General features: G+C 39.4%; 1 protein-coding gene across 1 annotated transcript; it reads right to left on the reverse strand.

Moving 5' to 3' along the window:
• Positions 1 to 24,061: 24,061 nt before the first annotated feature.
• On the reverse strand, positions 24,062 to 27,123 carry LOC148189931 (uncharacterized). The gene is made up of 6 exons (XM_088075121.1): positions 27,112 to 27,123; positions 26,107 to 26,226; positions 25,383 to 25,738; positions 25,052 to 25,268; positions 24,569 to 24,748; positions 24,062 to 24,331 (listed from the first exon to the last, which is right to left on the reverse strand). Exons 1-6 carry the CDS (start codon positions 27,121 to 27,123, stop codon positions 24,062 to 24,064), a joined length of 1,155 nt encoding a protein of 384 aa, XP_087931247.1.
• Between the last annotated feature and the right edge of the window lie 870 nt (positions 27,124 to 27,993).

Here is a 27,993-nt window from a genome sequence, read left to right on the forward strand (position 1 = left end):
TGGATTCCACCACTGCAGCGAAAATGTAAAAACACGTCTTGTTTGGAAAAGCTTATCTGTGTGTTGTATCCCGGTTAGTTACTGTCATAAATATAAGTCATAGTTACTTTTTTATTCAGCATCCATATTACTCTGAAGAATACATATTTGGTTTGTCAGGTGCAATTGTTTGAAAAACACGCATGGGACTGTGCGCGCGTTATTCACTAAAGAAATGTCAATCAAAATATTCCTCAAATTTATATACCAAGATTAAAGCTTCAGGCGGTGAAATGTTTGTTATGAAACAAACAATATCGGGCAGAATTAAACTTCTTCACTGCAGATTCGTTATGGTGTACACCAGTCATCAGTGGTATTCAACAGATGCCTAATAGGCCAAGTGGAAAGCTGACACTGCAGCTCACGGAAAGTTTCAGTGCCATTAACTCCCCTGCTGCTCAACTGAGCTGGCAAAATTTCTCAGCAACCGGCTTCAAAGAAAGGATGGACCCTGGCAAATTTGGTGGTCACAGCAGTCACATGACACTCAACATGTCAGTAATGTCATCTGAAGAAGCTAGAGTAGGATTTTTCTTTTTTCTTCATCTAAATCTCTGTAAGGTTATGTATTTGGGCCTCTTTTGTATTTTGTCTCTTTTTGTCTCTGATTCCAAAAAATCATTTTATCATACAAGATAATGTTTATTACATGTCATAAACATCAACAATAATAAAACTTTTATTTAAAATTTGTCATAACTAAATAATTCTTGTCTTGACTGTAATGTTGTCTTTTGTTGAATTTGACGTCAGTTTTTATGTGATTTCAATAATGAGCACCCTAGTACTAATGTTATCTTCTTAAATTTCATAATAACACTGCTGTTATTCCATACACAGCTCACTGGATTTTGTTAAAAAAGAAACATAAATCAGTGGCAGAGGGAGACACAGATGCAGGAGAGGGCAACAGGAGAAGGGGGTTGGACAGAGCAGCCCTGATAATAAGATGGAGGAGCTTGATATCCGGGTTTGTGTTGCCACCTCATGGCCATGAGGGGTAAAACAACATGACAAGGCATATGCGTCATGGGCACTTGGGCTATTTGTGACTGAAAATGAGGGCAGAAAATAATGGGCTCATAACGTGCTATAACAAGTGCCCTCATCACCCAAATCACTTTAGGAGACAGTTGAGCAGAGAAGCACTGCTGTTGTTGCAGATGGACAAAAGTGAACTTGCCAAACTGTACCCACTGGATGTTTAGTTCAAATCACTGGTGTGTGCTTGTTTTATTCTGAAGGCAGCAAAGAAAATCCACAAAGTAGCTTCTGAACAATTTTGGCTTCTCAAAACTATCAACAGAAAAACAAAGAATACAAATGCCTCACTTTGGTGAAACTTCTGGTTTAACAAATGTGACTGTAAAGTAATGTGTTTATCAGATTGCAAATTTGCTATAGCAAAAAACATGAAATGTTACATGTAAAACATCAATAAAAAGAGAAAAAAAAGACAATTCCAAATGTTACAGATCTTAAAGATGACTTTACACTTGGATCGAGACATTACCAGCTACTATACACTCTTCTTCTTGGACTCCTCAGCTTAGTGTTGTTGAAGGACATCTTAACACTCATTTATGCTCCCTTTAGGTATGAAAAAAGATACATCTGTTTCAAGTGTGGTAAATGTCCTATCATGAGACTTCCATGCATCCTTTACGATAGCATAGATACTACCAATAAATGGCACCAGAGGGCAGAGTCAAAAGTTTCACACAACAACAGACAAGGTGATGGTGGAGGAGGTCATCATATTGTACCTTAAAAATGATGCTGCGTTGTGGATGGTGGAGGTCTGTGCAGCTATTATATAGATCACAACACGTGAATGGTAACTGCTTTTTACTACTTTCACAATAGTCTAATTTATTACGTTCGTTGTTATTATTCATAACAGAGCGACAAGTGCTAACAACAGCAACGGTGCTGATAGAGCTCATGGTGTTATCATAAGAACCGTGAATCGGAGGGTTTCATGATGAGCTTAGCATAATTTAGCTTAGTACAGCATCTATTAAGTAGCCAATGACATACACACAGGGGGACTCAAATGCAATATGCACTCTTTGCCGAACCATTTACCAAAACAAAGAACAGAGAAGCTCGAGTTACAACACACAGAGAGGGTGTGTGACTTCATTTTCTTCTCAGGATTTCTCCACTCCAACTTTACATAGTAAATAGCTGTTTGCTGTAATATTAATGTTCTGAATGTTGCATATAGAACTTTTTAAAGATCCATCTCAACATTTGTTTTATGATATACTGAAATACTCTGTTTTTGTGTATAATATGGTTGTCCATAAAATTTTTTAAAGGTTCTGTTAACTGGTTAACAATTTTTATAAGCACATTTACTCCTTCTCCCTTACTGAAAAATCCAGGTGGACCTTCATTCAAATGCACTTGAGGTTCCAAGTTTCCACATTACACCTGTGCAAGTTACATATTGGATCGCGATTGGCTTCCAAACTAGTTGTTTGAAAGTCATCTTGTACGTACAAGCCTTCAACTCAGATTGAAAGTGAGCACTGTGAAACTTTTCCCCTGCAGCAGATGAATATGAAAACAGCCTTCTAGTGTCAAACTCTGCATATACATAATTCAAGGTCAAACATCTAAGTGAAGTAACTATATGTATATTAATAATAATAACACATTTTTTTAGGGTAGAGGGGGGATTTAAAGTTAGCACAAGCATCAACTTGAACAAAGCAAAAAATAATAATTTCCACCCACAGTAGTCCCTACTTTTAATTTATTTTTGACACATCGAGGATGTAGACTGTGTGTGGACAGTTCAGCCATTTACTAAAGTGATGTCAGGTTGATGTCTGCATTACAAGTACTGCAGTAATTTGAACTCCAATAGGCTTTCTCTTGCCTTTCTACCTCCACAATTCCTGCTGCATGCTTTAGGTTATCTCTGAGCTAAAAAGAGATCCATCAGAGATAATGGCAAACCTGGAGAGGATCGGTTTCTCCTCCATTATGTTATTTTTCTTTTACCTGATGAAACAGATGAGAGTTGGATGGGGATGCTTTATGAGGAGACGTCAATCAAATAGACACTCCATTTGTGAACATTTGATCCAGACGCCTAAAAATTTGCATAATGGTAACTCAAGCTCCACTTTTGACACCTCTCTCCCACTGCTACGTTTGCAATTTTTCTACACTTAACTTCTCTCAATCCTGCAGAAAATGTCTCTGTCTGCCTTGTAACACTTACAGTGAAGAACTTCATATGCAGTGCATCAAAAGTCTTCTCCTATCTTTCCATGGCTTTATGTTACTTAGCCAGAAAAATCCTCATTGAGGTTTAACTCAATGAGCTAGCTTCTGCAATCTGGAGCAGCTCCCTCCTCCTACAAATGTTTGTTGAATTAAACCTGCTTTTTTAAAGATTAGGCTTGGAGACACTTATAATAAATGGGCAGTCACAGTCTTTTAGCTCAAAGGTGGGACAGCTAATGCCCCTGCAGTTCAGCTCATAAAAAAAGTGCACACACACGCACGCACGCACACACGCACGCACACACACACACACACACACACACACACACACACACACACACACACACACCAAACCGGATGGATAGACCATCAAAGTGAGGTTAGACTCTCAGGTGCTCCATGTCCTTTGAGTCCTTAATTATTGCATGCCTGCAATTTGTTACCCTGAAGGAAAAGGCTCACCAAGTCCTCGTCCTTGTGCATGCAATGTACTCAGTGACTCATGATGTATTAGTACTTCTGTCTCCTGCTGATTCAATCTTGGCCGTGACAGTTTGGGAGGCAAAGTGTTGACACAGAGATAATAAAACCTTAAAAAGAGCTCTTTTGGAATTAAATTAACTTTTTTTCAGTGATGATTTTCTCTTATCTACATGCTGACATGTCTTTTTAACAGCCACACAAAAAGAAGAGGAAAAAAACCACCCCTCACAGGAGTGTTATTTGAAAAAGAATTAAAATGTGTGTCATGTCAGGTGGTCTGTGAGTTGGCCCAAGCTGTCAGCTCTAAGAGGAGACTATGTGATTTCAAGTCATGGACAAAAGGACGACAGGTTGGCTGTTAACTGATGGACAGCATTCATAAGAAAAGATATCAAGGAGAGAACCTGCTTTTCATATTGCAAGCTGCAATCAAGTTTAAAGTCTTTGCTTTTTTTCTCGCCAAGGGAAGCAGAGTTAATATATACAGTCTGCTCACTGATGTTCAGAAATAATCAAAGGGCCTGTCTAAAATGATGGACAGACTAGCTTTTGCCCCACATAAACAGGTTGACAATTGACAAGGTCTTTATGTGGCTGCTGCTCGAGTGTGATCAATGTAAGCCATGTGTGATGAATATTTGCAAGCCCCTTAAATCCTCTGTGATCTTGAAACAATTTTGTGATTGCAGTGTTTGAAACAGGAATATTAAATTTAAAAAAAAAAAAAACTTCAAGAACTTCAAGAACTTGCACTCAAGGTATCCTCATCAAGGTATCCAAGTTTTTTTTTTTTTCACTTTATGTGTTTCTGTTTTACTGTTCATAACCAACCACCGACACCCTACTATTGTCAGCCCACACACATACACACAAACACACACACACACATGCACACACACACACACTTTTTTCTGTCCCTTCTCTCCATGGTTGAGGTGCTCATCAGCATGTTTAGCACAAAGCTTTGTCCCTTTATTTGTGCGTGTGTTTTTGTGTATGTGTGCGTGTGTGTGTGTGTGTGTGTGTGTGTGTGTGTGTTCTCTGTGTGAATGTGTTTGCCGCCTGCGATGAATAATTAGTTTTGCCTTCACACTGTGTTTGTCACACTGTGTTTGTGTGTGCCTCTGTTTGCGTAGGCGTGGTGGCGGAAGAGTTCATTTTCATTTCTTTATATAGAAACACATCAAGCAGACAGTTGGATATTTTGTAAAAAAAAAAAAGGCTCTGATGTTCTGATTCAGCATAAAGTACTGATATAAATATAGTGTGTGTGTGTGTGTGTGTGTGTGTGTGTGTATGTGTCTATGGCTTAATGTAGGACAGTTACATTTGTTCTGGCTTCCCTTGTGGATATCATGGCATTTCAAGCACACACAATCACACACAGGTGCAAACACACACATACACACAGACACACACACACAAACACACATATGCACGTACATTAAACATAAACACACACACAATTACCAAGTTCCTTTTTTCCCAGGACACTCCCCCACAAGCTCCACTTAACTACCTTTTGCATTTTGCCAGCAGTTTAAAAAGCTGATTAGCAACTAATCAATTATTGATTGTCATTTCACACCACAAAGAATATGCCAGAAATAATCTGCCCTCCTCTTCTTGTGTCTCAGGAGAAGAACGTGTCTTTGTGGGGGCATCTTTATTGAGATAAATGATCCTGTACTCACTATTTAGACATATTATCAAATCCAGGACACAGGACCAATTCTAGCATTGGCCCTGGGCCATATTCAACTCAGCTCTGCAAATGTCACCTTGATGAAGCCATCTTGAAGAACGTGATACACATTGAGTTTTTTTTTTTTTAACGCAGCACAGGCTTTTGGGGGAACGAGTATTGGCCATAATGTCTGTGTCATAGTGAGTGGTAAACAAAATTAAGAGATAGTAGCCTTTAAGTAAACTGTTGGACTATGGAGCTTTAAATCCATTAACTGATAATGAATTGCTCCACCCAAACCTTGAAAACAAGGAAAACAATGGATCTATGATAATGGAGAGTTCTTCAGACAATGGAAAAAGATAGTTTTGAACAACTAATATTACAGCTATGTGCTCATGGGAGAGTTTTGGTAACACCTTCTGCATGCATGAGAGTAAAACAAAGATAAAACAAAGAGAGCTTGCAGTGACCTGTGCAATGATCATACATCATGACTGATCAGTTGTTTATTGGTTTCTATTGTGCTTAACTGCTTTTTACCTTTTATGGAAACACCAACTTTTCTACCTCCCCCCTCATAACATCTTTTTTTTTTTTTTTTTGCAATATGTGGAGATTTCTTCAAATTTTTGGCATTTCAGATTTCTTTATGTGCACATTTATGGAAACGCATGCTGTTTACCCATTGAGTCATATCGGATACACCAGCTTTAATAAGTGCTTTATAGGAAATAACACTATACAAACACATACAAATAAACATGCCCAGCAAAAGCCTGATCACCAGTAATCGCAAACGGACCATATTAAAACCAGCATAGAAGTGATCATAGCCATTGCTTTGGCACATCAGTTTAACAGCTCAAAACATAGTTTAAAGTAAAGGTCATACAGTGTCTTGAAAATGTATCTCTTATCAAGAGGTTGACAGGATGGATGGATGGAGGGCTCCAGAAAGAAAGAACTATGATCCCGTGTGATATTTATTGGGGCGTAAACTCCATTAATTGTAGATTGCTAGATTTCTTAAATTAGACAGAGACGGGCACAGAAAGACGGAGTGGCATATGAAATATAGCGTCAACCCATCAATGTAATCATAGACTATTAGCCCTGTGGGCTAGCTCAATAAAGGCCTCAAAATGATATGCTATTAGAGATGGTGGCAACTGGGTACAAGGGTGGTGGAGAACTGAGACGAAGCAAAGAAAGGAAAGAGTGAGAAGAAGGGAAAGAGACGACAGGGAAGAATGAGGAGATAAGTTTGAGAGAGAGGAGGTATGGGGAAAACATAGAAAAAGTGGAGAAGAGAGATGAGGGAGACTGAAGAGAAGATAAGTGGGAGAAGGGGCAGGAGTAAAGAAAAGGGGCAAAGAGACAGATGAGAAATGGAGCAGAGAAGGAGAAGAGGAGTTTGGGAGTTCATTATGGTAGGCTGTAGATGCCTGCTCTCCATAGCAATTATCTACATATGGTGTACGGGGGGTAGAGTTTACTGTGCCTCTCAGGGGGTTGGCAGATAGCTGATGCTGTTGTCCTCCCCACTGCACCCCACCGACAGCCAATGCATGTGTGTGTATGTGTGTGTGTGTGTGTGTGTGTGTGTGTGTGTGTGTGTGTGCACCTGCCCACATGTGTGCACGCTAACAGAGTTTTACTGGACTCTCTACAGCACTGCAGTCAGCACTAATTGTCTAAAGTAGATGTAGTGTTGGAGAGCGTGAGAGAGTGATTGAAGAAGAAGAGAGAGTACAGGGGGGAGGAAAAAACAATTAAGAGACTGAGATAGATTAAGTGCAAGTGTGTCTGTGTGTGTGTGTGTGTGTGTGTGTGTGGTATCTTTACAAGCCCAAAATGGCTTCAAAAGGTTAGCTAAGTATCAGATTTTATAAGAGGCTCCTTAGCGTCAGGGTTCAGAAAAAGGGTGAATAAAAGATTCTGGTTTCAGGAAATTCGGCTTACCAGTCTTGGAAGATCACAATACTGACAAAAATATTTTCTTGGAAAAGTTCTGGATATACAGCAAAGTCAGAGTCAAGGTTGTTTGAGAACGGATGAATAAGCATTTTAGGTGTGGGGCCGTGGCCAAAGGAAATATTTGTTTCTATGGTCATTAAAACTGTATATCAGGACCTCTCAGACATTTTCATGAGCAACAGTTTTATGTCCTAATCTGACATTTACTGCATTTGTGATCAAAGCAACACTACACTTTACAATTTACAGTTTTACCTTTGGGTATGTAACAGTCACTGTAAAACTAAATAAAAGGTTGTACAAGCCATAACTAGGAAATTAGCCAAAACCATTAACAGGACTTGTCCATTATTTTCTGATATCATGATTCCAAACCTAATCAACGGAAAAAATGTTGGTATTATACTTTTCTGCAAACCACAGACATGTAATATTTCTATATTATTATGATGCTGATATGTTAAAACTCTAAAAGGTCTATACAACACTATGGTAAATGTGTGGTTATTTTTAGTCACAAAAACCACTTGAAAAGATTATGTTTTGGCTTAAAATATCCAGTTTTGTGGCACAATCAGGGCTGTAAATTGCTTAAGTCTCAATAAAGCCAAACATGGCAAACAACAGAAATCATTTGCCATCCCAGCTATACATCGATTGATCTCCTCTGCTTGGAGGGTGAGGAGCTCATGGACCTCACTGTTTACCCACTTTGCAGACATTTTCGGGTGCTATTCTTTGTGTTAGCTGCTAACTGTCGCTCGCTGCTTTTCAAATCTCTGCAAAGGGTTGCACACATAATGGAGCTCCGTTGTTTGTTGGTCTCAAACAGTGGTCTGCAGCTTGGCAGCCATTTCGGCATGGTGTAAGACCATCCATCATCTCCACCAACTCGCAATGACAAAGTCAGCTTGGTGACTAGGCTGGTGTATCTTATCCTTTATTAGTAAATGTAGCAGAGAGAAAAGGCAGCAATGTATCACTTTTTTGTATCTTTTTCTCAACATAAAGAAATGATGAATATTGCACTCTGACAAATGTTTGCCCTCAACAGTCTTCATTTGAGACACTACCCTCGGGCATGCATTTTAAAATGCCACTGGCTAATAAAAACCTCCACAAGTCCCTTTGGTCTTCACATCATCTACTTTACAAACAGCTAAATGAACTGTACTTGAACTCCCTGTTGTTTTTATCTTTGCCTGTCTTTGTCATCAGTGCATTTCAAAGGGCCAGTGGTTTCATTTCAAAAATAGATGATATTTTCTGGTCATCATTTTTTTGTGTTTTTATAAGGGCTTGTTTTTCCACTATATTATTATTATTGTTCTCATAACAGTACTGTACAACTTCTTTCTGTCCAACTCTATCCTGTTTTACAGCTACGCAAGTGATCAGGGTTAATGATATACAGAAACAAGGGAGTGTGTGCGACCAGGAGAGAAAGGATAGTAAATAAATCCAAGTTTATGTTGAATGTGCTGTACAGAAAATGGAAATGTGACAAGACATTAAAGAGAGGAATGACAATATGAAGATGCTGAAATAGAGATAAAGTCCTAATGATAATGATGCTGTTTTCCATGTCTTTTATTTATGCTGCAAAGACTCATCTCCTCTGTACGCACATCCACTCGAGTATTCTCGAGCCATATGGAACTATGCATATTAAAGAATGAATATTCTCAGGGTGTGAATATGAAAATGATGGTGCTAAATTTAGTGTTGTTTATCTACATTATGTTTCCCACCACTGTGACCAGTTATGCACTGTGAACTGCATTTTTAAAGTGCTACAAAGTAAATAACCATTTGACAATATTATTATATGTTTGACTGATCAGGCCAGTCAGTTATAGCTGAAATACCATGCAAATCAGGTTTTTCAGATTTTTAATTTACTTAAATGCCAGAAATCCTGGTAAAAGCAGTTCAAGTTTATAGTGGGCACAAGCAAAGACAGCACATTTAACTGAACAAAAAATTCACTTTGGCTTCTGTTGGAAGATTTTTCCCTCATGACAAATCCCAACTGCATGTTATTATTCACCCACACTTTAATTCCCATTTCATTTCTACTTCTGACAAATGAAAGGAAAATTTAAATTATTTTTCCAGAACAAATGCACTTGGGGACGAGCAAAAGAGCAACATTTACTTGCTGCGGGAACAAGAGTGATTTGAATTTTGGCTCTGTCTGAAGTCTCAAGCCCCCCATTGAGAGTAGCTTTCGGTTCAGTTTCTGGAGTTACCACTGCTATGGCATTTATTATGATTAAAAAGGTACAGTAATGCAGGCTTAAGATTTATGCTCCATCAAGGAGAAAGAGACAGAGTGAGATAGATATGGGAAGAATGAGAGTCTTGCATTGGATTGAAAGTAAAAAGTCAAGTTAGGGGTCACCGAGATTACCTTGAAGCAAGAGAAGCTATAGCAGGAGAAAAATATGCTCATAAAAAAGTGCCAGTCAGGGCAAAGGGCCCTTCAGCAAGACACTTTATCCGAGAGATCACTGCCTGGGGCAGGATGATTGGGTTTACAACCCCTGGCAAACACAATGCTGTGCAAAAAAAAAAAAAAAAGTCCCCAGCATCCAAAGATTCAAACAAGCTCTGAATATTTACACAAATATTTAAAGGAACAATTTTCAGCCTTGAGGTGGAAAATTTATCGTCAGTCCAACCATGGATTCGGTCCAAGTACCAGCATGAACTTTTAAAATAGCAACTAATCTGAAGTAAGTAATTCAGTTTTGTCAAGGAGACTGATTCATGAAAACATGTGATCTCAGTTACTGTTGGTTCTGACTATTTGTACCAGCTCATTTCTGTGCCATACCACTGGAGTAAAGTTATCAAAACATGGCAGGGAGTTTATATAACCCAAGGTCTTCTCCCTGCTGAAATTGAGAGGAAATTGAATTGTGTTTGTCATACAAGATGTTGGCATTCTCCAGTGTTTGAATGGCAGATGGCAAGTGATTTATACAAGGCAGCTGTTGAGAATATGCAGTATGTTTCTGCAGATGTGATGGAATATTGGAAGAAAAAAAATGGAACAAACTTTTTTTTTTCTTAAGAAATATCAAATCAAAGTTAATAAGACAAAATTTTGATCAAGCATTTGATTTCATTTTCATTTTCATTTCTGGCCAGTTTTTGATACTTAATGCAAGAGACATATTTTGATCGGTGCTCAGCAAGCATCAGAATCAGAATCAGAATCAGAATCAGAAGCAGAAATACTTTATTGATGCCCGAGGGGAAATTGCCTTTAGTTACAGATGCTCCCATTCAAAAGTCTTAAAAGAAGTAGGAAAGTGTAGAATATATCAATAAAATTTAAACATAAGTACTAATATAAAGCACGGTAATATTGTAACAACAAGCTAATAACTAATACTAATATAGTCACTAATAATCAGTTAGTTAGCAGGTACCTATGGAAGATTAAACATGCAAATTAAAACAAACAAAAGAAAAAAATAATATAAAATACAACAAATGCGATTAATAACATGAAAATGAAAATGTGTTTGAAGAAACATGATTCAGGTAGTTATTCAGGTAGTTATTAAATGACTTGATTCTTTGCCATTTTCCATCCTGCATTAAATCAAATCACAATGCTGAAAACAAAATTAAGAGGTCTTTCGTTGTCCAGCAGATGACAGCACAGAAGTTGGGCATTAAAAGTAAAAAAATGATAAAATGCCCAACTTTACAGCAGAAATAAACATGTTTACAGCCTGGAACAAAAAAAATGTTTTTGTTCTCAAGAGCTAATTTCTAAATCCATAAAACCTGTGCCGGTGCTGATTTTTCATATGATTTACCCATTGATATTTTTTTAACACTGTCTACGCAATTCTGTGTTTGATCTGCTTTACAGCATTTTAAAAGTTCCATAAATACTATCTCACTAACAACCTACTAATAACAGGCTGTTACGTTAGTTGCTCCTTTCTGAGCCACATTCTACCATTTATTCACTCCCACGTTTGCAGTGGGAATGTAGAATAGATGGACGAGCCCTGCATATTTCTGCAGGATAGGAGAGGAGAGAGGGCAGGAGTGGGGAGATAAGACAAGAAAAAAATATTCAAAACCTTTCTCTCTAAAGGTCCCTTTGACAGCTCAACCCAGAGGCAACCTCTCTCACACTCTCTCACTCTCTACCCTTCTCGTAATCGACTTCATATCCAGGTCCTGTACAGTGACTCAAGTTACATTTCTCTGATGCAGCTTCAGGATATCTCCCCAGACGATCCAAATGTCAGCCAGGCAGACCAGTGACACAATGTAGCCATCTGATTCACCCAGACTGTTTATTGTTGCCAAGTGGGTGTGTATATATATATATATATATATATATATATATATATATATATATATACTTTCTCTGCACCCAGACAGTACATATACTAACACACCCATCAGTGCACACACACACACACACACACACACACACAGTCATGCTCAGGCATACACGCAAGTGCTATCGTGGCAGACAGAGAGTCAATGACCTTTGGCTTTTGTTAGTTGAGAAGGTGAGTCACGCACACAGACATATACACACACACAAACACACACACACAAACACGTGGTACACATACATTCCTAGTGTATATGCTTGCAACAGCTAACATGCATACAGAAATGAGAGAGCCAATAAAGGAAATATATTTTATCAGGGCTGGGCGTGTTGCATTTTTGCTTATTACTCAACAGAAAAAGTTATTGGTTGCATTACATGTTACATGAGCCTTACCTTTACGTAAGACCTGTGCTACTTAAAACCAAACAGCCACTCAACAGATGAAAAATAAAACCAATATGGAAGTTCCAAAAACTGCAGTTTTGCTAATGACCACTTGAGGCTGGCTCCAGCAGCAAGTCCATCCCCATAGATGCCCATGTTAAAATGCCCAACTTTACAGCTTAAATAAACATGTTAACTGCCTGGTACAAAGAAAAAGCAATTGGTCTCTTGCTGATTTCTCCATTTACAACAACTGCACAGGAGGTGAAGTTTTAGTGACAGGCTGTTTGTGAGGCACCACCTCGGACTATCGGTCAGATTTCTGGCAATTCCGGCTCAAAAAAAAAGGATGGTGATAGCTGACACGCTGAACTCAAAACTCTAAAACGGGAGTCCACAAACCAATTGGTGAAGTCACAGTGGCTATCTCCAACTATGCCCAACTCAGCACCTTTAGCCAATGCGCCAAGCTAACAAGTCCAGCACCACCAAGTTGGCATTTGATATCAATATGACAACATAGATACATACAACTCTTACAGTGGATGGATGTTACATTTTGGTTGAAATGAAAATCAGGTTCAAGATATTTTAAATGTCTAACACTGTTACAATTTCACATTGTGTGGATGTTAACCCTATGATGTTTTGCAGACATTGGGTTTTGGTCTCCATACCACATGACCATATGCTGTCATTCTGCGTTTTGAAAACGTTGCTATAAAACATTTGAAGACATTGGATTTTGGTTACTTATTATAACAATTTAAAACCAACAGAATACTTATGTCATCTGTCGTCACTATTCAATATCAAATTGATGTTGGTATTAGACACTGTCAACAAACTTCACAATCTATTCAACCAAATATTTACATCTAGCAATTTTGTTCACTGGCTGGGCAGTGTCTCTAATGAACCTATAACACCAAATTGATACCAGTTATTTTCCCTGATTCCCATCATCAGGAAACAAGATGGCCACAAAAACTGTTTCAGTTATAATGCATTATTGGGATTAGTAACTGCAACCTTTACATTTAACATTAATAAAAAAAAAAAGTGATTCTATTACACAAATGCCACAGTAAAAAAATAATTATTACCCAACACTAATATTAATAGTCATGCATACATGCATTAGCAGTCCGCCAGAGTTTTATGTTACCGATAGTGTTTCATGATATTCATGGACAGGATCTCAAGATGCAGACAAAAGGAGTAAGGGGTCCAGTTTGGTAACCTCTGGACTGCAGCTCTTGCAGATGATGTGGTTCTGTGGGCTTCATCACACCGTGACCTCCAGCATGCACTCGGGCAGTTTGCAGCCAAGTATGAAGCAGTCGGGATGAGAGTCAGCACCTCCAAGTCTGAGGCCATGGTTCTCTGCTGGAAAATGATGGATTGCCCCCTCTGTGTGGGGACAGAGTTGCTGCCCCAAGCAAAGGAGTTCAAGTATCTCAGGGTCTAATTCATAAGTGATGGAAAAATGGAGCATGAGATGGACCGTCAGTTTGGCATTGTGTCTGCAGTGATGTACATGCTGCACTGGACTGTCATGGTCAAGAGGGAGCTGAGCTACAAGACAAAGCTTTCAATTAACCAGTCCATCGACATCCCAAACCTCACCTATGGTCATGAGCTTTGGGTATTGACCGAATGAATGAAATCACAGATACAAGCAGCCAAAATGAGTTTACTCCAGAGGGTGGCTGGACTCAACATTAGAGAAAGGGTGAGGAGTCTGACATTCAGGGACATTCAGAAGTAGAGCTGCTGCTCCTTTGCACCAAAGGGGCCAGTTGAGGTGGTTCGGGTATCTGATTAGGATGCCTCCTGGATGTCTCCTGTAAGAGGTGTTCCAGGCACGTCCAACTGGTAGGAGGCCAAACGGCAGGCCCAGAACACGCCAGAGGGATTATACATCTCATCTAGACTAGGAATGCCTGAGGGACACCTGGAGTACTTTGCTCAACCTGCTACCCCCTGTGACCCAGCCCAAGATAACCACATGAAAATGGATGGATGGATGGGCATACATTAGATCAAATATATATTCTCTATTCCCTTCTTTGGGTCAATGCAACTGTAGAAACAAACACAAAACTCACAGAGTAAACACAACCTCAAGACATTATGAAGCAAAAAAGAAAGTGTAGACTAAAAATGAAGAAAATCTGAGCGAGAAATAAATGACAGCAAGGATGGAAAGAGCAATAAAAGATAAAAGTCAGAAAAAGCAAAATGTTACTGTAACAGAAGAGAGGGAGAGGGGAAGTGGGGAGAAACAGAGAGAAAAAAGTAACTCCCAGCAGACTTCGGCAATTAAGAGCACCTCGTTAAGGAAGCTCTCAGTGACTAATGGATGAGACACACAGGCGTACACACACACCGCAGGGGATGAGTGATGGGCAGATGTAGACATTTAACAGCTTCTGTAGTGCGGTCTTTGCATCTTTTTCCTTAATTTTCCTCCCCTCTCACCTTCTCTCATCCCCAGCTTACGTATAACATCTGAAAAAATTACTTTCCCATCTATGCAATATACTGTTTCCCTGCCTGTGGCTTACACCTCCCTCAATAATTTAACACAAGCGAGGTTTGCACTTTGCCCCAAGTGGCACTCCATGATAATTGGCTGGAGGTTTTGAAGGTCATCGTCACTACCAAGAAACCTGAAAGATGTTGTCAGTATGTTATGTCTTCCTCGCAGTGTTCTGAGAAAACAGTGTCATTGCTTTTTGTGTGCAGAGATAAGTATTTGTTGACCATGACCATGCTCTGTATCAGAGTTGCATTTGCATAACTAGGCTGACTCTGCAGTGTCTCAATTAGCAGGAGCGGGATATTTTACTACAGCACGCAGCCCCACTTTGTGATTTAGGCTGATTAGATGAGTGTGTTTTTACTTAACTTCAACATCACAGCAATGGGTGGTCACTGAATCTAGATTTCTGTTTTCTCTTTGCAATGTTGCAATGCTGAACTGTAATGAATGTAACATAAGTGTGTCGGGCTGGAGTCCTTGAACATGATAACTCCCTGTATCCTCAGAATTAAATCAAAGTAAGGTTCAATGTTGTCCAGCTCTGTCTGCTTTACCCTCTGAGTCCTGAGTGCACCAGCAGCTGTCCCATGATGTTACGATTAATCCACCGCACACACTGCAACATGGCTTGTAGTATCTATATTTAGCCACAAGTCCTGCGGCTCACAGCAAGGGCCTAGACACGTTGTTTGTAGTCTGGAGATTAGAAAAGCCCACTTGTGTTTGGAAGGTCACAAGTCACAAGTTTGAATTACAGTTTAGCCTGAGAAGATGTTGATGTTGGAAGGTAAAAGTACTGTTGATAGAATATAGCTCTTTAGTAACATCTAGTGGTATCTGTTGGGTACGATAACAAAACTGCAGATGCATGTCCTCCATTACCCCCTCTTCTTCCTCATCTTCTGCTTAGTCCAAAAAACGGTTACAGCCACTAGTAGGCTAACAATATGTGTTAGCTGTTTGTGTGACACAAGTAAAATCTAAAATTTAAATGCATTTTAATGAATTAAGATATAAAAGTATGAAATATAACATCAAAATGGATAAACATCCACCCAAAGAAATCTACATGTATTGAGATAATAGCAAGAATACAAACCCATTGTTAATTGAGATTTATTTTATCAATGCCCATTTAAAGTTATAACTTCCCCTCTCTGGCAACAAGTCCTCAAACCCATATAACCACATATGTTGCTTTTTCCTACACTCTTACATGACCTACAGGAACATTTCTTAAATTAGCGACCCTACTAGTTTAGAAAAAGAGACTTGGTTAGGCATTGTTATACGGAAGCACTATAGGGCCCTAGCCCTAGAGTTGTCTTTTCTTTACTTAAAATGATTACCTCAAATTAACTTAACATTGGCACGGCACAAGGGCAGTGACCTCTTGAATCGAAGTCCTGTGTTTGTTCAACTCATCATTCCGCCCTCACCATCTTAGTATGCAGACTTGTTGCTCTTATACTGCATCACCATAAGTTAATATGGGTCACAATATGCTTCATGTATGATCAGTGATGTTATTCTATGAGGGATGACAGTCTACTCTCTGGAGTCAACGTGAGGTGAAAAATTCATGAAAATATATGACACAAAGGGGGTTCTAAGCATATTGGGGCACTGACCCTCCTTTGCCATCTCCACCCGCCTGAGTAGAGAGAACACTTTTAGTTAGTTTAAGAGAGATTCAGTATTTCAGGGAGTAAAGAGCTGGACAGCTTGTGCCTGTTGAAAAAGCTTTTAAAACTCAGCAGCTACTATCAGAGAAGTGACTGGCACTGATCAGCAGCACTTACAAACAGTCTCAGATAAATTACCGTCACTGCGTTCAAAGGAAAATTACAGATTGCACCTTAAATTGGGTAACATTCTCCCTGAACAACCTCTGCAGCACTGATTGTACCGAGCTGCCACCATTGGTGATTGCACTTCCCAGGTGTGAACATGCCGAAATGAAGCAAACTCTAACTTTTAACGGGCCTAAGAAAGCAACTGGGAGCTGTAAGCTGTGCTTTACAAACCCTCTTTTGCAAAGATAACAAAGCTATTTCTTTTTTGTTCAACCAATTTTGCTCCCATACACTATTTGATATGACTTAATAATGTCTGTCGATACATAACGATGAGAATAATGATTGGCTAAAGAAAAAAATAACACATTAGCTTGGAGAGACTGAGTTAGGGAACCTGCAATGGCATGATAATGAGCATAAAAAAATCTACTCTCCATACTCCAAATACTAGGAACAAGGCTATAATTTCTTTCATATCATTTTAATTTTGATTTTCAAGTTTTTATTTAATGATTGTCTCATCTGGTGGCGCAATTACATTTTTAATGGGAAACCAAATTGAGTTGAAATTGTTCCCTGCATTTAAAAAACCTGAACCGCCCGCTGCTTTGATTGAAGGATAAAGTCACATTTTCCTGCCCACGTTTTCCCCTCTCTTTTTCATGTTCACTCCACCTGTCTTTAGGGATTCATCTTATCTTGACTGCTGCTGTTTATTTCCACACAATCCTTTGTCAGCCATGGCAGCTTTTGAAGTGGCAGACCGAAATGAATGCATGCACTTTGCCATGCCCAACTGATTAATCACTTCATTTCTGTGTTTGTGCTGTCGGTAAAGTTTCACTTTACTTTATAAACACCCAAGTTCTTATCATCAATAACGCTCGATATTGTTTTATCGCTCCACTTTACTATATCTTTTTGAAACATGCTTATACGCCACGGTCACAATTCACTACCAGCGCCACCCACAGTGATAGATGATGATGATATATTGTGATAAGATAGATGATGATATTCTGCCTGAACAGACCAAACAGGAGACATAGTCAGAGTGAGGAAAAACAAAGGTAATATTTGATAAATGGGAGGGAGGGTGGGGTGGCTCTAAAAAACACAATAAGAGACAGTCACAAAGAGAAAAAATGGACAAAAAAGTATGTGCGAAGATGAAGAAAGAGCTGAGATACTTAGATAAATCATACACTTTAAAAATTATTACCATTTTCACTGTAGTTATTATGGGTCTTATTTTTCCCACTGTGCAACAGTTTTTTTTTTGTGCCTCGAGACTGCTCTTATTAATAGAAAAAAGGTGCAAAATGAATAGTAGCCGCCTCAATGAGCACTATTGGACTCCACGCCTCCTAATAATTAATATCCAAATGTCCTGTGTTTGTATTGTGCTCATTTTTACTTTTTGAATTTTCATCAGCTACTTCAATGAGAAATCACTACAATTAGTTTTGTATTAAAAAGGACTTAAAATCTTGAATCTGTCTCCATCTGACACACTGAAAAAGGAGACAGAGGAAGAGTTAAAGGATTAATTAGTGAGAGAGACCAAATGTAACTGTGTGTGTGTGTGTGTGTGTGTGTGTGTGTGTCAGAGAGAGTTACACAGAAAATAAAGAGACAGAGAGTGGTAATATCCTTGTGAGACCTCTGTATTTACTGCACTGTTAAGCAGCATTCATTTATCTTGTGAAAAACCTGCTACACACACACACATGCGTATACACATATGGCCCAGTGTGGGACTTCTCCCCAGACAGTTCCTCTAATTAGCTCCTTTTAAATGAATGGGTTAAGCAGAGCTCTTTTTACAGTATGTGCTGGCACTATAATGCAGCTTATTTCACAGCCACACACAGACACAAACACAAACTCACACGTACACTCCCAGAGGAGAGTATACATTTAAATATAAAGTATAATTTCCTCCTTCTTTTTTTCAAACAAATCTAAAAGAAGCATCCTGGTTACTTCATGTCGATTTCTCAGTAGAAGAAGAAATGCTGGCAGGGCTGTCGAGATGGAACTGCTGTTTACGTATGAAACACTCAGGATTTATCTTGCATGAAGTCAATTCAAGTCAAGTCAATTTTATGTATAAAGTTCATTATCACAAATCACAGTTTGCCTCAAAAGTTCAAAAAAACTAAACATCACTAAGTCATATGTCAAGGCATACAGTAACATAGATACCAATGTTGTTACAGCAAGGCAGTGGAGGAGCAAGATCCCAGGCTGTTTGTGTACATACCTACACAAAGTAATGCACTAGAATTTGTATATAACCCATGCAATCAGGAGAGCTGCAATTATGTGACCAGTGTGCCGAAGTGAGTAAAAAAGGGAATAGTATACAGAGCAAAAGTCTGCATGAGGACGTAAGTTGCAGTGGTGGATGGGTCAAACAAACACTGGACTTTCCTGCTGAAGACCGGTGTTCAGGACCATTTAAAAACAAATAAACTTAGAGTTATTTAAGATATGTCATCAACATGTTTCTTTTTCTAAACCTTTATTTAATCAATTACGTAACTTTATGTTAAGTATATAACATTTACGCAGGGAAATGTGCACCCCAACTACATGCAGACTTCTGGGGATGTGCGTGCCACAAGCTTGTGCAGACCACAGACCTGTATAGTGGTTTTAGACTTTAGACTAGAATAAAACATCTGGAGGAGGTTAATAGAGTTGAATTGAGTGCATCATGTTAGAAGCAAAAAGGGATACTGGAGTAAAGAAGGTTGGGAAAAACGAAGCGAGAGGAGACAAAACGGGGAGGGAAGTGCTTTATGCTCGAGGAGTAAGATGAGATAGTAGGACATATAAGGGAGCAGAGACAATGGAGGGAAAGAAAGAGAAGGACATAAAAGAAGAGGGCGGAAAGCAAGAGAAGCAAAAAACGAAGAAAAATTAAATGGATAGATGGTCCTTGTGGAATCAGCTGCTAGTGCTATACACATTCACACACACCAGATGGTGGGGATGTTTTATATGTCATATTTATAAGAAATACCCATGTATAATTCGTGTGGTACCTCTCCACCCCTTCTTTTTCCTTCTTTTGTTTTCTCTTTAGGTGCTATTTAAAAGAAGTCTATTCTGGATGAATATAGATTTTGTTTTAATTCGTACCCTCTAAACATCCAGGGGGCTTTGCAGTCACAGGGACATAAAAGTACAGTTGTGTAGCCTGTATTCTACAAAGGTACTGTATATAAACTCTATTTAAAATACAAAAAAAACGATTAAAAATCGTATAGAACATGGACAAACTCCCACAGCAACCTTTTCTTCAGGCTCAAACTCCCCCAGATCTGGCACTGTTATAATAACTACCCATCTCCTGCAGCCACTCCTCTGTCCAAAACTATATTTAATATGTTTTATTGCCAGCTTAAGTGTCTTAACAGCTGCCCTGACCCTCACTAGAGTGACAAGAATACTGCTGAGAAGACACAAACTTAATTCTTTCACACTTATGGTCATAAACTATACACCCATAGACCTTGAAAGTGTCGAGGTGGGCGCACTTCTTCAGCAATGCAAAACAATACAAGGGGCTTCCACCCCCTATCAGCTATTTTAGATAGCGAGTAGTCATCAGAAAGTTAAGGCTATATAATTGTAACATCCCTGGCTTGATTCCCTTCTCTTCCTCCCACATTTCCTGTCTGCAGAGTATCTCTACTGTCACTATCCACTAGAGGCAAAATGCCCAAAAAATAAACCTTAAAAGAATCTGAATAAACTTGTCCAAGAAACAACAGCGTCCAAGAAATGTATGTCCTGTATGTGCACACAAACGTGGCACAATAAACGGAACAAAAACTGCCACAATCCAATGCTTTTAATGGTAATCTGAAAAATGAAACCAATGCAAAAGTGCCAAAAATCACAGTTCATTGAATGGCCACTTGAGGCTGACTCCAAAACCAAGTAAATCCCCATAGACCCCCATATCAAAATAATGGACATTAAAGCACAAATAAACATGGTTACAGTCTGGTACAAAAACAATTTTGGTCTCTACAGCTCATTTTAACATTCATGACAACTACAAAAGGTGATTTTTTATATAACTCATCCATTTTATTAAGGCCCAAATTTACGCATATTTATGTACGGGGCCACTGAGTGGCTGGCTGTCTACCGATAATGTCCTCAAGTGTCGATCAGATCCAGCCCTCGCTCCTCCACAGCTCCAGCCAGTCAACTAAATATGGTCACATTTGGCTCCAAAAGGCCAAGATGGCAACGAATGAAATGATGAACTTGGGCTTCAGAAGGGCAGTCCAGAAACCAATGAGTAACGTCACAGTAGCCACTTCAATTATTTATACAGTAGGATTTGAACCCAGAAAAATATGAAATTCTATGATCATAGAATCTAAAACTGTTCTGCAAAGTCCTGGAAAGTTTAAGTCTGAGCTGTGGGGGAATATGGATACAAACAAACAAAGAGAAAACAATCCTGAGGAATGTTCCTCTTAATCAAACATTCCTTTGTTTATCCCAAATAAATAGGACAGATTTATACAACAAAAATGAGAAATAAAGTGACAAATGTGTAGAAATTATGCACAAAAGCAAGAGATACCCGAGAGATAAATTCTGTGTGTAAGAAAGTCCTTAAATCCTGAATGAAGTTTACTGCTGTTTATTGAAGTAACTTGAGGACTTGAATCAAACTCATCAAAAACTTTTAAAGAAATTATCTTACAGTAATGAGCACACTGGAACAAACTCACACACAATTCATCATTTACAAGTCTCCTCTTCATAATGAGCGCAAATTCTTTTTATTTCCTTCTATCATTCATCGTTTGACATCCTTCTCTGTGGCATTAATAAGTCATGGATGTGCTTTTTGTGCATAACACCTCCCAGTATGGCGGCAGGGGAGGCGGGCTGGTGAGAGAATGCGTGTACACCCTAAAATATTTAACAGCCCTATGTTCTGCAGCTGTTGACCTGCATGCACTGTGTGGAGACAGACCGTGTGTGTGTGTGTGTGTGTGTGTGTGTGTGTGTGTGTGTGCAGCATATAACCTGATTACAGCTCTGATTACCTGTTGGGATGGTATGAATATTTTAAATCCCCCAAAATCAGGTCTGAAAATAAATGATGATGTTGATGTTAATAAGGATGATGGTGGAGATAATGATGATGATATTTGAGTTATAATCGTTTAATTATTTATTAAGGCCCGAGCACTGAACGGTGCCAGGACCCTCTTGGAATGTAAGGAATTATTATGAATTTTCTGCCAAATGAATCGCATTTTTGGAGGTGTTACCATGCTCAAAAACTCATGAAGGTTGGTATGCTCGTCCGACCTGGTAAAAAATTTCGTATTTTTGGGGTTTCAGAAATTGGCGTGGCAAAATGGCTCCACAGCATCCCCTAATGGTATTTTTTGAACCGCTCTTAGTCTGGCCCCTCCCCTGGGACTACTTGGGAGATCCTACCAGGGTCTAACTAGCCCTGGACAACACAGCTCCCAGGATCACAGGGACACGCAAACCCCTCCACCACGTTAAGGTAGCGATTCTCGGAGGGGATACTAAATTACATTAATTACATTAAATTATATTTTGTTATATTATGTGATATTATATAAAATTATATTATATTATATTATATTATATTATATTATATTATATTTTAACAGATAATATTACATCATATTATATTTTAACAGATTATATTACATTATATTAAATTAAATTGTATTATATTATATTATATTTCATTACATCACATTATATTACATAAAATTATATTGTATTATATTATATTATATTACGTTATATTGTATTATATTGCATTATATTATCATTAAAGTATTATTCTTATTCTTTTTATTATTATTATTATTTTGTAGAAATGTATATGTTATGTATTTCATTGTTTATTTACATTTATACTTTTCCTTTTGTTTATTATTAATATTTTGGCTGTGAGCTTCTAAAATGTAAATTGAGGTCTAAAATATAATATATTTATTATTATTATTATTATTATTATTATTATTATTAATATTAATATTATTATGTAGAAATGTATATACTGTCTTTTTTGTTTATTATCTTACTTATATTATATTATATTATATTATATTATATTATATTATATTATAGTAGTGGTAATAAAAGTATAACTGGTATTTGTATTATCATTATAAAGTTCTCCTTATTATTATTATTATTATTATTATTATTGGAAGTGGCTGCAGATTGCTGGCAGAGGCTGTAGGTGGAGGTCTGGCGCCAACTGTTGCCAAGAATCTGCAGGTGGAGGCGGCAGCTGCAGGCTGCTGGGAGAAGTTGTAGGTGGAGGTTTGGTGGGAGCTGTCTGCCAGAATCTGCAGTTGGGGTGGTTTCAGATTGCTGGCAGAGGCTGTAGGTGGAGGTTTGGTGCCAGTTTTCTGCCAGAAACTACAGATGGAGTCAGCATGTGCAGGTTGCTGGGAGAAGCTGTAGGTTGAGGTTTGGTGCCAGCTGTCTGCCAGAAACTACAGGTGGAGGTGGGCGCAGATTGCTGGCAGAGGTTGTAGGTGGAGGTCTGGTGCCAACTGTTGCCAAGAATCTGCCATTGGAAGTGGCTGCAGATTGCTGGCAGAAGCTGTGGGTGTAGGTTTGGCAGCAGTTGTCTGCCAGAACTACAGGTGAAGTCGGCATCTGCAGGTTGCTGGGAGAAGCTGTGGGTGGAAGTTTGTTGGCAGCTTTCTACCAGAATCAGCAGTTGGGGAAAGCTGCAGATTGCTGACAGAGGCTGTAGGTGGAGGTTTGGTGGCAGCTGTCTGCCAGAAACTGCAATTGGAGGCGGCAGCTGCAAGTTGCTGGTAGAAGCTATAGATGGAGGTTTGGTTGTAGCAGTCTGCCAGAATCTGAAGGTGGAGGAGGCTGCAGATTGCTGGCAGAGGCTGTAGGCAGAGATTTGGTTGTAGCAGTCTGCCAGAATCAGCAGTTGGGGTGGCTGCAGATTGCTGGCAGAAGCTGTGGATGTAGGTGTGGCAGCAGCTGTCTGCCAGAAACTACAGGTGGAGTCGGCATCTGCAGGTTGCTGGGAGAAGCTGTTGGTGGAGATTTATTGGCAGCTTCCTACCAGAATCAGCAGTTGGAGGAGGCTGCAGATTGCTGGCAGAGGCTGTAGGTGGAGGTTTGGTGGCAGCTGTCTGCCAGAAACTGCAGTTGGAGGAGGCAGGTGCAGGTTGCTGGCAGAGACTGTAGATGGAGGTTTGGTTGTAGCAGTCTGCAAGAATCTGCAGGTGGAGGCGGTTGCAAGTTGCTGGCAGAGGCTACAGGTGGAGATTTGGTGGCAGCTGTCTACCAGAATCTGCAGGTGGAGGGAGCTGCAGATTGCTGGCAGAGGCTGTAGGTGGAGGTTTGGCAGCAGCGGTCTGCCAGAATCTGCAGGTGGAGGCGGCTGCATATTGCTGGCAGAGGCTGTTGGAGGAGGTTTGAAGATGGCACTATTTAAAAAATGAAGGTGGCTGTCAGAGGCTCTTTGTTTCAGGTGGAGCAGGACACTTTAGAGGTGGTAGACGGAGGTTTGGTGGCAGTGGTCTGCCAGAATCTGCAGGTGGAGGCAGCGGCTGCAAGTTGCTGGCAGAGGCTATAGGTGGAGGTTTGGTGGCAGCTGTCTGCCAGAAACTGCAGTTGTAGGAGGCAGGTGCAGGTTGCTGGCAGAGACTGTAGATGGAGGTTTGGTTGTAGCAGTCTGCAAGAATCTGCAGGTGGAGGCGGTTGCAAGTTGCTGGCAGAGGCTACAGGTGGAGATTTGGTGGAAGCTGTCTACCAGAATCTGCAGGTGGAGGGAGCTGCAGATTGCTGGCAGAGGCTGTAGGTGGAGGTTTGGCAGCAGCAGTCTGGCAGAATCTGCAGGTGGAGGCGGCTGCATATTGCTGGCAGAGGCTGTTGGAGGAGGTTTGAAGATGGCACTATTTAAAAAATGAAGGTGGCTGTCAGAGGCTCTTTGTTTCGGGTGGAGCAGGACACTTTACAGGTGGTAGACGGAGGTTTGGTGGCAGCGGTCTGCCAGAATCTGCAGGTGGAGGTGGCGGCTGCAGTTTGCTGGCAGAGGCTGTAGGTGGCAGAGTGTAAACCTGAAGGTGGCTGTCAGAGGCTGTTGTGGAGCAGGAGAGCAAAGACTGCAGGTAGATGCTCAGGCAGCAGTTGGGTGGCTGCAGGCAGAGGGTGGAGGCAGTAGATGATCTGGAAGAAGCTAATTCTGCAGTAGAGTGACAAAAGTGGAGAGGTCTTGCAGCACACAGCTGCTACTTAACTTAAAACTATAACACTTAACACTATAGTACTTAACTTATCCCTATACAACTTAACACTATTAACTTCACACTATAATATGTAACTTAAGACTATAAGACTTAACACTATAATGCTTAACTTAAAACTATAATGCTTAACATGACAATACTATTTACATATTTACATATTTGAGCTTAGGTAAGAAACATTTATTTCTTAGCTCTTTTCTGAGGTGGTGTTTGGGGCTGGGGTTCACCTAAAACGTCCACGTCATACTGGGGAGGGAGGTCCCCAACCCCGTATGACACGCCCACACGAACCAGTCCGTCCTCATTGACCGATTCGGTGAACGTTGGACGCTCCAGACGCTCCCACAGCTGCTGCTTGATGCGACGACCCAACGCCAGACTGTAAGGGCGCAGCCGGCCATCCTTGAACCTGACAGGACCAGAGGAAACACCAATGAAGTCATCAAGATACATGTGACTAAAAAGAATAATAATTATTGAGGCAGATGATCTGATTGAAAAAGTCATGATCTTGACAGCATACCTCAGCATGCCATCCACGACTTCGTGGTAGATCCTCTGGTACTCCTCAACAGACCGGTTGTGGATCATCAGAGGGGCATCGTCAGGCGGCGCAGCAGTGGAGGGCTGGGGGCTGGGGGCCACAACAGAGCAGGCTGGCAGGTCCTCGGGCGGGATGGTGGCAGATGGCCTGGGGACAAAATTCAAAGGAGAAGCAAAGTCACCAGCTGAGGTGGAGGGCTCAAGAATGGCTACTGAACTGACCACCTCAGGAGTCTCAGAAGATTCGGAAGGACGAGCCGCTGAGGTCCGCTTCCTCTTCTGGGGAGGGGGGCCAGCAGAAGCAAAGGGCTGGTGCTTCAGCTCAGAAGTCCACACCTGAAGGTCAAAAAGACACGAGAGGATGTTATTTAACAACATGCTTTTATACTCTCACGTTCACATTGGATGCAGAAACAACTTCACAGACATTACAAAGTCACAGATTCTGAATACAGACTGTGTGCATTTCTATGTGGATTAAGCCTTTTCATACTTTCACAGTATTTTTACATCACCTATACCTGCTTTTTAATCAAATTAAATACATGGACATCTGACTTTATGTTATATGGGACCTCTAAGATATAGGTCAATAAACATTCATTTGAATTTGAAATTTGAAACCAAAGTACAACAGACAAAACGTTCAATATTCACTATATAGTCTGCCATGTGCAGCCAATCAGATGTCTGAGATGTCTTACCTGGTCGCCGCTGCAGCATGGACACTGTCTGCGGGCCGCAGGCCGCCTGGGTCTCTCAGACCTGCGTGCAGACACTCTGCAGTAGTCGTGTTCCCGAAGGAAGACCGGCACAGCAAACGACTGTAACACACACTCATGTTAGAATAACACATCACAGGTAAAGTACACTATAAAAACCCATGCCACTATTTGGGATACCAATCACATTTAAGAGGAATGAGCTCCTGTTTCTCATTTTACTCACAACATCTACAAATATAAAAACCCAATACTTATTTGAAATACTCAGTTTAGCGGCTAGAAAAGCAGTTACAAGAAATTAGCTCCAGTCAGATGCCCCATCTGCAGAGAACTGGTATGATATCATTTATGAAATGTTTGTAATGGATTAATTACCATTTCAATTAGGCTTTAGGAAACTAAAAGCACTTATTCATTCCCTCTGCATAATTTCTACATGTATAACCCAATCATAAAATACTCAATTTGAAACAAAAAATATAGAAAATTGTTTTGTCTAAAGAAAGTTTTTTTTTTAAAAAAGTGGACATACTTAAAACATTGAAGTTGAAGTTATCTAGTTGTGACACCAATTTAATTAACTGGTACTTACATTAAGTGAATACACCGAAATATGTAAATTTGTGCTCATTCTATGAAGCCTAAAATGTATGCACAGGGGCCCTCTTCATGACAGGACATCAGCGTCAGGTAATGCAGCAGGACTCACCTTCAGTCTCTCATAATGTTAGTTTTTATTGCATGTTACTAAACAATCTGTTTAATGACCACAAACTACCAAGTTCACATATCTGATGTGAATTATTTACTGAGTTAACTTCAAAGTTGTGCTCATGCCTACACTCAAATTCACAATATCACTTTGTAGATAAACTGAGATACATGAAAAGATGAAATTATTATCATTATGGGGAAGTTTGAAACCATATTAATATAAACATAGATGCCACATTGACTGTGTCAGCCTGTTGCTGCGATCGTCACCATGTCCGCCATATTGGTTGTGGCAGGTCTGCTCTGTAATCAAATACAAGTAAGTGTGAAAACTGTGGGTTTTCTCAATAAAAGGTACCTACATTTAACTGATTTTGATGAATTGTTTTTATATTCAATGATTTATATTTATTTAAGTACTAATAATGACAATCAGTGATACAAAAAAATGAACAAGTCTGCAAATTAAAAAAAGACACTGTAGCTGTCAGTGAGTCTGCTTTGATTTCTTTTAGCAAGTGATAAAATCCATGACAGAAATGTATATACCCTTATTTTATTGTATGCAATAACTTTTCATGGTATAAAAAAAGTAGGGGTGCAGTAGGCTACTATTATAATATATAAGTATGCACATGATGCAAGTCAGTTATCAATATTTAGTTTGATATTGTATGAGGACAAAGTGTCGATTAACTTGATTTGCAAGACAGCAGATGCTAAATGAAACATTTTTTTTTCTCGCATGTGTTATGTATCTTCTACATTATTTTATTTTATTTTTTCTATCTGAGTCAAACTTTTTGTTACTGTTTTATATTGCACCTGCTGTCTTGCAAATCAAGTTTAATAACCAAAAACAAAAAAACACTCAGTCCTTACATGATATCAAACAAAATATGGACGACTGCATGATTGCATAATTTATTGTGCATATTTATAATAGTAGCCTACTGCAAGTTTACTTTTCTTTTTTTAAAAAAAAAACAAACATGAAATGTTGTGTACAATAAAATAAGGATGCATAAGATTCCGTCATTTTTTCATTTTAACTGCTAAAAGTCTTATTTTGATTTGCAAACATTTTTTGTATCACTGATTGTCATTATAAGTACTTCTATGATCATAAATCATTGAATATGAAAAGTTTCA

Source organism: Plectropomus leopardus, chromosome 3 (genome assembly GCF_026936395.1).
Source record: "Plectropomus leopardus strain MGB_pleo_1.0 chromosome 3, ASM2693639v1, whole genome shotgun sequence".
NCBI lineage: Eukaryota > Metazoa > Chordata > Actinopteri > Perciformes > Serranidae > Plectropomus > Plectropomus leopardus.